General features: G+C 42.3%; 1 protein-coding gene across 2 annotated transcripts in view; it reads right to left on the bottom strand.

Annotated features, from left to right (window-relative positions):
* Positions 1-1,069: 1,069 nt before the first annotated feature.
* Positions 1,070-12,905, bottom strand: part of epha3 (eph receptor A3) — a 274,879-nt gene continuing 263,043 nt past the window's right edge. For both annotated transcript variants that reach the window (XM_070893735.1, XM_070893737.1), the window contains exons 16-17: positions 12,408-12,563; positions 1,070-1,922 (exon numbers count right to left, since the gene is read on the bottom strand). In XM_070893735.1, coding sequence (XP_070749836.1) covers positions 1,817-1,922; positions 12,408-12,563 — 262 coding nt within the window. In that variant the 3' untranslated portion in view covers positions 1,070-1,816. The remainder of the gene's footprint in view (positions 1,923-12,407; positions 12,564-12,905) is intronic.

Genomic DNA, 12,905 nt, shown 5'->3' with positions numbered 1-12,905 from the left:
ATTTAGAAAACGGAGCTATCTGAATGGACGCATGATCTGAATGACATTCACGCTGTTGTCTGGTTAAGGTCATCTGAAAAATAACTTCAACTGTAAGCTGGTGAAAGGGCCCAGGAAAAAGGCCTGTAAATAATAACCTGTATAAGTTATAACGATTGGAGCTTGCAAGTTGCACAGTCTAACTTGTCGGTGCTGGGGTTCCTACTGGATTTATGAGCTTTATAATATATCTTGAGCCACCCATTATTATTTTTTAGCTGTCGCTAGATGTTACATATGCAAGCATATGGCACTGAAATAAACATCCCACTAATAGATATTAAGGGCCCTAATTTGTAAAAACTTTGCAGAAATTCATGAAAAATTCCTGAGAATTTATAAATTTCACACAAATATACCCCTTCTGAGCAACCGATAATGACTAAAACAGCAGCAGAGATAAAGTAGAATCTGTACATGATTTAAATAGGGATGGCACTGTTAGTCTCAGGAGATATTACAGTGTTGCCTGACTGGGATAAAATGTCCTTTTCGAGTTGTACATATATTGAAACTTGGATCCAGTCCACATCATGATCCTTTGAGGACTGAGGGACCCTTTCTTCTGCTGTGAAATCCATCCCTTTCTTCACCCTGAAGTGACATTCGGTAAAATCCTAATGCTGGCTCTGATGGAACAATGTGTAGAACACATGGACTAGGTCTGCAATTATGGCACACACGAAAGGAATTGGAAACTTCTAATCTTGTATTATTTTTGGACACGGTACAAAATAAATACTCCATCAGTCCAGAGAGGATTAGTAGAAAGAAGTGCACAAGAATGCAATGAACTTGTGTGTATGAGCCTACCAAGCCAAGCCGAAGAAATTAAACTGTCACAGCTATACAGATGACATTTATCGGGTAAATATTCAAACACTTCAGCTGCCGTACTGTGATGTGCATGTGTGTGATAGTAATGTAGACATCATAATACAAGAGCAATGGCAAGATGTTGTGACAAAAATAGATAAAAAATTTAATGTAGATAATACATATTTCACAAAATTTTCAATACTGTGGGGGAAACAGATCATTTTTGAAAAATGAATTAACATTTTAATAGGTGAAATTGGGTTACCTTGTAGAGGCTAATGTTTAATGATCATCTGTGCATACTCCAACATGGCAGAACAATAGGAAAAGTTGGTGGGGGGGGGGCTTCACTGACAGCAACGTCTAAAATATGCTCTCTAAATTGTTTAAGACATAATGCTGTAAGATATTCATTAAACTTTCCATTTACCGTGAGAAACCAAATTTTATGGGGCTTATTTTAGGAAATAATTTAACCAATTTAAAAACTGAAAGCCACACTCACACTTGCACCATTTCTGTTGCTTCTAACTCATAGATCGGCTTACCACTGTCCAAAAGTTCATTTATCTCCCTAACTAGAATATTTTTCTTTTACTTAAAACAAAAAGGAATTCCTTTCTTTCCCATGGCAGATTTTAATTAGATTTCTTCTGCTGCCTGCACTCTGAAAGGTTTTGAGATTTTCATTTCCTTACCGTCATAAATAATACTTAACGATACCACCTTTTTTTAAATATATAAAAAAGGTAGAAAACCGAGCCATCGTTCCTTTATTTTAAGGCATTTACGCTTAGAGTTTGAAAGTCTTTCACGCACCACATAACTGACCAAACCGGGTTTCCCATTTCTACGTGGTCACTATAGTATTATCAGTCGCCAGATCACTGCGGTGTCATTCTCATTGGTCAAATCCCTCTTGCACTGCAGTCTGACGCACAAAGACTTGGCTTGAAGTTTACACTGGGACCGGACCGTTCTTTGTGTGTGCTTCCAGTTGCTTAATGCTGCTCACTATCTTTTTCTGATGCCCAGAAAGAGTAACTCCTAGCTTCATTATATCACTGAAAAAAAAGACACAACAAAAATGATTTGTTTTAAAAAGTCATTCCCTTTTTTTGCTCAGAATTGCTAAATCCACAACTCAAACAAAAGATACATGTCTGTCGCTGTATACATTCCTTCCATTTCAAACCTCCTTTGCCTCATAGCACAATCCTAAGGGTCCAGTTATATTGCCACTTTCATGTTGAGACAAAGCGGTTTCGGGGGCACACAAACTTAAAAGTGACAGCAGAACTCCAAAGACTAACACACACTGTAAAAGCAGGAGCTGTGAGTTTCCCTTTTGGAGGTCATTTCATAACAGTTTCACCTCAGCCTAAACGAACTGAAGCAGATTTCTTCCGGTGTTTTTGCCCGATTGTACTGTCCACAGCCTGCCATCTACTGTTACGGAAAAGCAGACCAATGAAAATTGAAATGATTTGTTTTATTACATCCTCCTTTAAATGTATTTTTTTTTAAATCAGAAACGCTGACCCATTTGAAGAGCAGTTGTACTTTGTAATTTTGGAAGCCAATAGCAAAAGCAGGTGGGGACTCCCCTTCAGCATTTTGATCTATGACAATGTAACACATAGAAAAACACACATTATAGATTGAGGTACATGTAGAAGATGTGACCATATGGAGACTGAAAAAGCCAATCATCTTGGTTTGGTTACGTGTAAATTTGTAAAGCGATTTCACACATACACGTGGCTCATAAATATGACAATGATTTCAATGCTTTTACAGCACGGTAGCATTAACTAATTTTAATGGTGCATTCCTGCTCCTCCTGGTCCCACAAAAATCCCCCCATCCAAAAAAAAACATTGTTGGAGCAGCCTCCAGCAACACAGTGCTCACTCGCTCCATTTGTCCTTGAAAATTGCTAATGGGTCTTATAGCCCTGATTGGCAAAGAGCCTCTCGCCTGTTTAAGGTGGGACTGGTAGATGCCCATTTACAGGCCAGCCGGAGAATCACATCAGGCAGGTCTTGGACATCGATGGGGCGGTCACTGTTTCGCTGCCGTTTGCAACTGCTGGATGCCTTGGAAGCTAAAGTGGTTTCATTTTCTTTTGTTTTAATAGATACATGGTGGAATGTGAAGGGACTGTGGCTACACCCAAGTGGCTACTCTTTACGTATGAACCTCGACAGCGTCAGCGGGATTATCGATTGTGGGGCGCCACCGCAGCTTAGCCTAATCTTGGCCTTACCAAATATCCATATACGATGCCATTTCAGCAGGAGTCAATGGTTAGCAATTAGGGGCAGGACTCCTGCACTAGCCCAGGGACACTGAGAACAATTGTAGTGTCACCACCTCTGGCTGAGATCAGATAACTCAGTAGAGACCAGCGGTGAAACTGGGAACTTCCTTGTCTGTATGACTCAGCACCACCCCAAGAAATGCATCCACCATGAGCCAATGGGCAATTTCTCCGAAGGCCCAGTTGGTTTCAGAACATCTTTGACACATGCCTAACAAATTCCAACTCAACAGTTCTGAACTGCTCTCTGTCATGCTTTAGAATACTTTGGGTAAATACATTAAAGCAGTTGACAAGAACATAACCATTTTTGTGTGGTATGGGTCAGCATCAGGTGAAATATGAAAAGGGGAGGGGGTACTTGGTGGCGCAACGGGGGAGATAGTGGCCCTTCATCTCTGGGAGTCAGATGGATGGAATGCAAGTCTCCTCTGTTGGCTATAAGCGTCCAGTGTGAAATGAGTTTGGGCCATCTCAATCCCAGTGGGCATGGGCGTACAGCACAAAACTGTCCTGAATTCAGCACCAATTGACATTCTCACTTAGAAAGCTCATAGAATGGCCGGTGTGGGAAAAGGAAAAAATATCCGCCGGGCAGGGGAGAATTAACCATGGGGGGGATGGGGCTGTAGCCCTAGACCAAATGAACATAGGCCCACCAAATAAATGTAGGAAAATAAATATAAGTCCTCCCAAATAGGCTAAATAGAATAGACAATAAGAGAGGATAAACAAGACCGTATATATGTGTAGGAATCTGGTATTGCAATGTTACCAGAACCAGAATATATATCTACTTGATACAGAATATATGCTTTCATTGTTGAATAAACTGGCCTATGCTTTCATAGAATCAAAATCATATACTTAATGTAATGAACATGAACAAACGTAACTACAGGCCCATTGGGATCAGTTTGCCCCAGGCCCATCAGGCCCTTAATTCGGCCCTGCCCATAGTTGCATTAGGGATGCTCTTTTTGAGGTTGAGGCTGAGGTACATTGCTGGGGCAGAGTGGATGTAGGTTTACTCTGTATCTGGCTGCGCTATACCTGACCTGGAAGTGCTGACACCATGTGCCTGAAATGGGAAGAATGCCATTCCCTGAAAATAATGAGCTTAATAAAATTGTAAAAGAAGAAAAAGCAAGAAAGAAAGAGACACAAGGAACCTTCTTGCAAATAAGCAGAAAAAAATAATAATCACCATTTTCAAACCTGACTTATCCCGGTAATTTCACAAGTTATGCATGTTTTTTGTATGACTTCTCTCTTGCTAATACTGTAATTGGATTCTTTATTAAAAACAAACTCTGTAGTTTTAGCCAGATTGGAAAGGATTGCTTCAGTTTAATATACTGCAGCTTGGAGCAGCTGATATGAGCCTGTTGTTGCCTGGTCGCAGACAGGGACAAAACCCAAACTGTTCATTCTTGGCCCAAAGAGACAAGTTTCCGATTTCCATCTCTGTTTATAATTCTTAATTTCCAACAGCAGTGTTTATTCCTGCCAAGGGGAACATTTGGCACTGCAGTAAACTCCCAGGAGTCCCTTTGTGAGCTCTCGCCCTCAATCAGAAGTTGTTAGGTACAGTAGCAGGCACTTCCTGTTTTGAACATGCTTGGTCAAGACCCATTTGCCTTTTTTTCTCCCCTTTATCAGTTAGACAATTAAATTGTTGGGTGTTCAGAAACTTTTTTTTAAACCATCAAGATAGATTAATCTGCAATAGTTTTTTTTAAAAAAGAGGTGAAGATTTTCTCTTCATTTTTTAAACCAGGTTTATCATTTTTGTACACCTAGGAGATGCTTACCCATATTTATTTTTCCCATGGCTGTAGTTTTGGAAACTAAATCTATCACTTGCCTATTCAAACAAATCTGACACTGAACTTGAATACATGCAATAGGTGACTATTTTGTGCTTATCAAATTTTATTTTATGACAATATTTTTTGATTCAGCTTATCGCAAGTAAAGATTAGTATCTCAGCATGTGTGTGCGTATTCTTTCAGTATGAATGTGGTTGTTATCTAGTGGGTACTTCAATAATCCCTATGACATGAGTTGCTGCACAATTCCATCTCCAGGACCATTTTGAAAATCCCCCAAATGGGAATTAAGCCTTCAATTCACTGAGCTGCCCGTATTATTTCCTCAGTGAGCCAAAGAGCTAGCTCATTCAGTGAAAACACAAAAGCATAATCTCTTTGTTTAAATTTGATGTTGCCTGTATTACTGAAGGAAAATAAACTATTTTTGATTCTGTACAACAGGCTATTACAGCAATGCTACTGTAAAGCACCTGAAAGCAGCCTCTTTTAATGCAATTGGGAGGAATCAGTCATTCTGGCCACAGTAGTGTTTATAACATTTTAATATTCAATGTTTTAGCAGCTTAACATGGGTCTTCAGTTTGCACCAAATTTCACCAAGCAATGATCAAACCTCTATTGATGGCATTCGGTCTCAGACAAGCTGCGTCCAGCAATAAAAATACAAAAGCTAGAATCAGTATTTCAAACTTTTCAAATCTATAGCTCTGATTTTAACTCTGGGCAGGAATCAGGCAGGGGGCCTAGGTGAATATGAAGCCCACATGATGTTGCTAGCATAAGGTGTTTTTTAACTCCCGGGCCTCATTTTGATATGATTGATGGGCTGCAGCACTTGGCGAAGTGCCCAGCACGAGTGAGCGACAGCTGGTACAGGTGGCAGGGAGAGCTCGTTGGAGGGTACGCTCTTCTCCTTGATCTGCTCAGCTGGACCGAACTGAGGACTTCAGAAACCCAGCTGCAAAAAGAAGTGTTTGCCTCTCACAAGGGAGTTATAGCAGGTATTCCAAGGCCTGCTAAGGGTTTTCAGCACTCGGGCTGAAAGTACAGAGAAATGAGCTCCCAGCCTATGTGGTTTTATCTCACGCAGCATCGGCACCCTGCTGTCTACCTTGGCAAGTCCAGCTAGCCCCAGGGATGCTGCAGTCAGGCCCTCACAACAGGAGTCAGTGTCTTCGGCCCTTTGCAGCCGCTTTATCGGCTCCGGGCTCCATTTTGGAGAGACATGTATCCACCTTGGACCTAATAGATAGGCTCTTTCAAAAAGAGTTACTTTAGATCCACAGATCTGTGCAAGTGATGAGCCCCAAGCCACCCTATCAACAAGTACCCAGCATGGTGCTAACAGGTCAGCTGGGCCAGACTGCCCTGGCAGCAGCTGCCAAGGTGTAACAATGTAACCGGACCCTCACAGGCTTTAACATTCCAGAATTCACTGGCCACGAGATTCTCGAGGGTCCCAATAAGAGCAGCAGAAGGCTTCCAACAGATTTGCTGAGGCCACTAGGGGAGCACCTCGTAGGAGCAGTAGAGTTGGGAAACCTTCCTATACGAAAGGAGACTATAAGCCAAGAAACTAACTCTTGGCCTGTACACACTGCATGCTGGGTAGAGCCTCCTACGAGCAGCCCCCTCACTTGCTGTGTTCTGATTGGTGCAGCAGCTATTGCCGCTGGTTGCTGAAGGTGCCACTGCTCCTCTTCCTGTAAGTGTTCCTTCATCCAAATGAAACCGGCAATAATATCCCCCATGATAAGCTGACAGAGATTACTGAGGGTAAGTAAGGCAAGGAAATGTGAGAAAGAAGTGATCTGGGAGCTGGAAACTGGCATCCAAACAGTACAATGGCACACAGATTCTATGATCCAATTAACTGCAGTTGGGTAGCCCCTTAAATACTGCCTCAGTGCCTCTGTGAGACCAATCCCTCTAGGTATCACCAGCAGATTGGGCGCTGGATGGGACTTTAGGGATTGTGCATTAAAATCACGTTGGGACCCAAATTGCCTCCAAAACCTGGATTTGTCAGCTGGCTAAAAAACATGGTGGCTGACGGGATGGCAGCGGGAATGGAGCATAAAGTCCTCTACAGCAATTTTAACTGGCCACTTAATTAATACGTTGCTGCCCTGAGGACCTGGTTACAAAAGCCCTTCTGATTCAACAAGTGACTTTTGAACTGTCATAGTATTTTACGAATGTTGGTGAGATGATGATTTATTTTAAGAGAATAGTCTGGACTTAGAGCCAATTTAAATCTCTTAACTGAGTGATTGCATTAAGCAGTCAGCACTAAATGTTGGGCAGGTTTTATGACTTGCACTTAGCAAGTGATTCTATTTCATTGATATCTAATGTTCCGTACATATAATGAAAAGTACCATTTCCTCATGCCTCGGGATCCTGATAAACAATTCATCAGTTCACCAATAAACTTGATCGTTGGATTTGGGTATAGAGAAAATAGCAAATTCTACCACAGCCATTTTTCAGCATTTGTGCAACAACTCAGTCCAAACAAATTCAACAACAAATGTAAACTCAAAAAAGTACACAAAGATGATTAGAATTCTGAAATGCGCCTGTGCTCTCGAGTGAAGTCTGGTAGTGGATTAACTATCTCCTGCCTACTGAGTATTAAAAATGGGAAACATTTCATGGTTGGGTTGAGATTATCTATTTAATGTTATGTTTGGATCTGGATTTAGGTGCAGAGGGAGACAATGGGCAATGTTTCAATACACTGAAACTTATGATTGAATCGAGTACATGATTATCTAGAATCCACTGTATAATTTATTTTTTTGTTCGATTTGTTAAGCTTTTTAGATCCCTCAATTTTAATCTGATGCCATTAGCCTCTCGAGGAGAAACAAAAGAGAAGGAGAAAGTGATGGACTTATTTAGAACATTCTTAACCAGCGGCAGTGTTGATGGTGCCTTTGGGAGAATTGGTTCAGAGGGGCTTCTACATCCGACGCAATGGGGGAGATTTTGAGGCCTCCCGCCCGGCGGAAACTGGGATAGTATTGCCCTGAAAATGGTGGGATAAAATTCACTGCCCCATTCCTGCCAACGGTGAGGCCCAACTGTATTCTCAAGAGTCTCCTGCTGGGATGTTGGAGTGCCCGCCCGAGTCAGGTGGTAGGCCCTTTCATTAGGCGAATCAGGGTCCTAAATGCCATTGTAGGACTCAGCTGGGTAAAGCATGGGCCATGCACAGTCTGTACACTTTCAACTGGTGGTCCAACCAAAGAGGAAGCCACAAAGTAAATTTTAGTTTATTTGTGTGGGGTTGGGAGTAGCAATTGTGGTCCTCCAAACTCCACAAATGGGCTTCTTCCCCGCCACTCCCCCTTTCTCCAGAATGGACACCCCCCTCCTCCCCAGAACCTACCTTTTCTAGACCTGGAAACTAACCAGGCCATTCAATGTTGTGGTGACCCAGAGCCGACGGGCTGTCTAGGGACATTCATTGTCTGCCAATAGGCCACTGATCCTATGTTAATGAGGCTCGGCCTTCAAAATGGATAGAGAAAAGGCTAATCAAATGTTAACTATTTACTCAACTGTTTACACTCTATATTAATGACTTGGATGAGGGACTGAGTGTAATATTGCCAAATTTGCTGACGATACAAAGATAGGTGGAAAAGCAAGTTGTGAGAAGGACACAAAGAGCTTGCAAAGGGATATAAATAGGTTACGTGAGTGAACAAAAATTTATCAGATGGAGTATTGTGGGAACATGTGAGATTATCCACTTTGGTAGGAAGAATAGAAAAGCAGAATATTATTTAAATGGAGAGAGACTACAGAATGCTGCGGGACAGAGGAATATGGGTGTCCTCACACATGAAACACAAAAAGTTAGCAAGGCAAATGCAGTATAACAGTAGGGAAACCTTGCTACAACTGTACAGGGCATTGGCGAGACCACACTTAGAGCCATATAAAATTCTGACGGGATTGGACAGGTTAGATGCAGGAAGAATGTTCCCAATGTTGGGGAAGTCCAGAACCAGGGGTCACAGTCTAAGGATAAGGGGTAAGCCATTTAGGACCGAGATGAGGAGAAACTTCTTCACTCAGAGAGTTGTGAGCATGTGGAATTCTCTACCACAGAAAGCTGTTGAGACCAGTTTGTTAGATATATTCAAAAGGGAGTTAGATGTGGCCCTTACGGCTAAAGGGATCAAGGGGTATGGAGAGAAAGCAGGAATGGGGTACTGAAGTTGCATGATCAGCCATGATCATATTAAATGGTGGTGTAGGCTCGAAGGACCGAATGGCCTACTGCTGCACCTATTTTCTATGTTTCTATGATCTTATTGAATGGCAGAGCAGGCTCGAGGGGCCAAATGGCCTACTCCTGCTCCTATTTCTTATGTTCTTAAGTTAAAATAGTGTATTTGATAGTTGCTGTCAGTTAGAGTGTTGGCTTTTACTACTAAACATATCAACATTTATGGTAAAATCAAGTCTGATGGTTTGCAAGGCAGATTTAATTGGCAGATTAAGATGCCAGGGAAGCAGAAAATGGTAAGAAAATCAAAGATTCAAAAAGAATGCATTGACAAGCAAAGATAGCCCAAACCCACAAAGGCTCGGGAGCTTTATGTTCAGTTAAAAACACTGGCTTCTCTATTTCAGTTTATATTTATTACTGAGACGTATTGTTCAGTCGGCTAATGCTTTTCACAGCAGTGACTGTGCGACCTGTGCCATTTGGGGGTTTCTTTTCAGAGTTACAAAGCCCTGGGGTCCAGTACCATGAACTGACTGATAGTGAATGCCTGGGCACTATCTTTATACCTCTGCGGGTCTGCACAGCTGCCCTGGCCCCATGACTGCATTATTGAAGAAACAGTGCAAGGCAGATAATAAAGGAAAGATTCTACAGCACACCTGTAGAATAGCAGTTCTGTGTGTGTTTATGTACTTACAAAACAACAGTGAATACACTTCAAAAGCACTTCATTGGCCACAAAGCACTTTGGGACTTCCTGAGTCATGGAAGCCACTATATCATTCTAAGCTTTTCTTTGTCTATTTTATCATCCCCCTCTCCTATAAAAGTTACAGCTCTTCAGGTTTTTGAATGAACAGTGTCATATCATCAGGGGCCGTAGCCAATAGCCTGCTACCAAAATGCCACCTCCGCAGGTAAATATGGTAAAAGCCATCCGCAACCAAGAGGGTATATGCAGGAGAACAGGCTTCTGCCAATACCACCCGGTACCAGGCTGTTGCAGCTATACACGAGTAGTTTGGACCGACCTGCCTTGAATTTGCCTCCATCACTGCTGGGATTTGCCCGAGGTCCACTCCGCACCTGGCCCAGAGGTAGGGCTGAGACTGGGAATTCATCAGCTCATGCCATTCGGTAGAACACATTGGAGTAAGAGAATGGAATTCAAAACTATCACAATTACAATGAGGGCTATTGCAATAGTGGAACAAAAAAAATCTTGCACAAATTCTGGGCTTAGGTGGAAATCATGCATTTGTTGCTCATCACTTCAAAGTACTTCCAAGTATTCCCATTTATGCTATATTTGCACTCAAGGTATTCATAAACTTATAAAGTTAGCGTGGTACAAAATGAATCAGGTGCATATAAAACAGGGGCAATACAATTAAGTAGGATTCATAACATTAGATAAATAACATATACAAAAGCATAGCTTTAAGTTCAGCCTCAACTGAGGCAAAGATTTATCACAAGGCTGAAATAACTCTTCTACAAATATGTACAGTGAAAGCATTGCACTGAAGTTCAAATTAGATTTGGAGTTATCCCCATTCATGTAATACATGTAGCATGACATTATCTTCTGTGAAGCGAAAGGTTTAATTGCTTTAAAAAAAATACCTTCTGAACCCTTATAGTCCTAAACCAAACTGGCAGTAAGTAGGGTTTAAAAGAGCTTCTTTATCCTACAAGATGTCTCATTTTGAATTGGAAAATGCTTTTCTGCTGGTGCTGTGCATACTCTGCCATTTATTTGTACCACATAGTGAGCGGCCTAACCAATGTTCCTTAACGGGATCACTGAAGACCATTCAGAAAACAGCCCGGAAAATGCCCAAGTTCTCTTTTTGTGATGAGCTTACAAAAAAAACTTTGACTTACTGCCAGGCTGACCTAGGGATCTCCCCCCGCCCCCCCCATATAATTGCTTCCCCCCCTTCAGCTTCTGACTGTCGGAAAACTCAGCATGGGAGCCAGGGGATTTTCAGCCCTCCCACACAACCGGCGAGCTGCTGTGGGATGTCACTTGGTGCTTGCAACACTCCGGTGGCAAGTAAGTGAGGTCTGCACCCTTAAACTGGTGTGGGCCCAATGCCAGTAAGAATGGGCGGGCAGCAGGCAAACTCTGCCCTCCGCTTGCCTGTCCTCCGCCAAAATTCAATTCGGTCTTCTATCTTTACTTTTCTGTCTATTTTAGGGTTATCGGTTAAACTGACCAGATCACGGCTGGTTTCAATATTCAAATCAGTTTGACATACTCTCTGTTTCCTATTGGTTCTCATCTAGTTCTAGCCTGGATTCCCACGGCAAATAGTTCAATTAGAAGTCTTTCATGTGGAACCTTGTCAGAATCTTTCCAAATTCCAAATAAGGTACAGCATTGAGACCTCCATCATCTAATTTGTTTGTGACATTCTCAAAGAGGCTCCACGGATGACAGTAGGTCTCCAAACCTCAGCCAAGTGACCATTGTACAGATGTCAGCCTGGACAATGAGCGCAAATGGGCTGTCCTTGTTTAGGTGCGAGGGGTGAGAAAGAACAGCCCGAAGCCAAATTGGTGTTCACCTAGAAATGGCCAGTGCTTACATCCAGTAGGTAATCATTAGATAGTATTAGCAGCAGGAACCCTGACCAGTTACTCCTTTCCCTAACCTGACAACACTATGGCCAATTGTAACGCCCCTAGTGCTCAGACTTAGTACAGACTATCGATCAAAGCTGAAATCTTCCTTTTCATACGACTTAGTGCTGCCTCACCCAGTCCATTTACTGCTGAATGATCAGGAAACCTGACAGGGCTTTTTTTTTTTAAAACAGGATGTCACATGAGCAAGTCACCAAGTGACTCCAACTTTTTCCAAGCACTGCACAACCAAAAGCATTGACATTGGTTTGCCTCTGTAGCATTTCAATCGTTAAAGGCAGATAGGAATCCTCTATGGTGAAATAAGATATAATTATCTCGGTGTTAGTGCGATAAGATGCTTGCGGATCCAAGGTTAATAATGACACTAGCTGTCGGATGCACACATTCCAGTGCTAATGTCACTTCTGGACCCTGGCGCTTATTTTTGCAGCTTGTATACCTTCTTCAAAACATTGTACTGCCACCGAAGGTGAAAGATTATCTTACTCTGAGGACAATTTTGCCACCATGTTGCAGGCGCTGTACCCTGCCCCCGTGAAGCTGTCCTTGTATTGTCCCATCCGGACACCGTCAAGCCAGTCACCCACGGAGCGGAACGCTGTAACGTCTGTGTTGCTCCGGTCAAGCAGCAGATTTGATGGCCTAATTGGAAGGAAATCAGGAAGCCAGGAATAAGTACAGAGCATTGTGTGTGAAAGCAACAACTAGTAACAGCAGGGACTTCCAGCCTGCACGCAGCTTTTCAGCACGGCCACGGAATTTATCTGTCACTACGGCTTCATCTGTTCAAGCTGTCAGATTATGGCATTGACCAACCACTGTGCAATCATCAGATTTGAAACTAGCCAGTTTGTGCCTGTGTGCTCCTGAAGTAAAGGTTCCAAATGAGGATATTAACAATGCCCGAAGAGAGCATGAATTTGAGAAATATATGTTTTTGTCTAGTTGTTGCCCTCCTAACAGGCATAACTGGACGAGAGAAAG

The sequence above is a fragment of the Pristiophorus japonicus genome, chromosome 11, assembly GCF_044704955.1.
Source record: "Pristiophorus japonicus isolate sPriJap1 chromosome 11, sPriJap1.hap1, whole genome shotgun sequence".
NCBI classification, from domain to species: domain Eukaryota; kingdom Metazoa; phylum Chordata; class Chondrichthyes; family Pristiophoridae; genus Pristiophorus; species Pristiophorus japonicus.
This window is presented reverse-complemented; position numbering and strand designations above follow the sequence as displayed.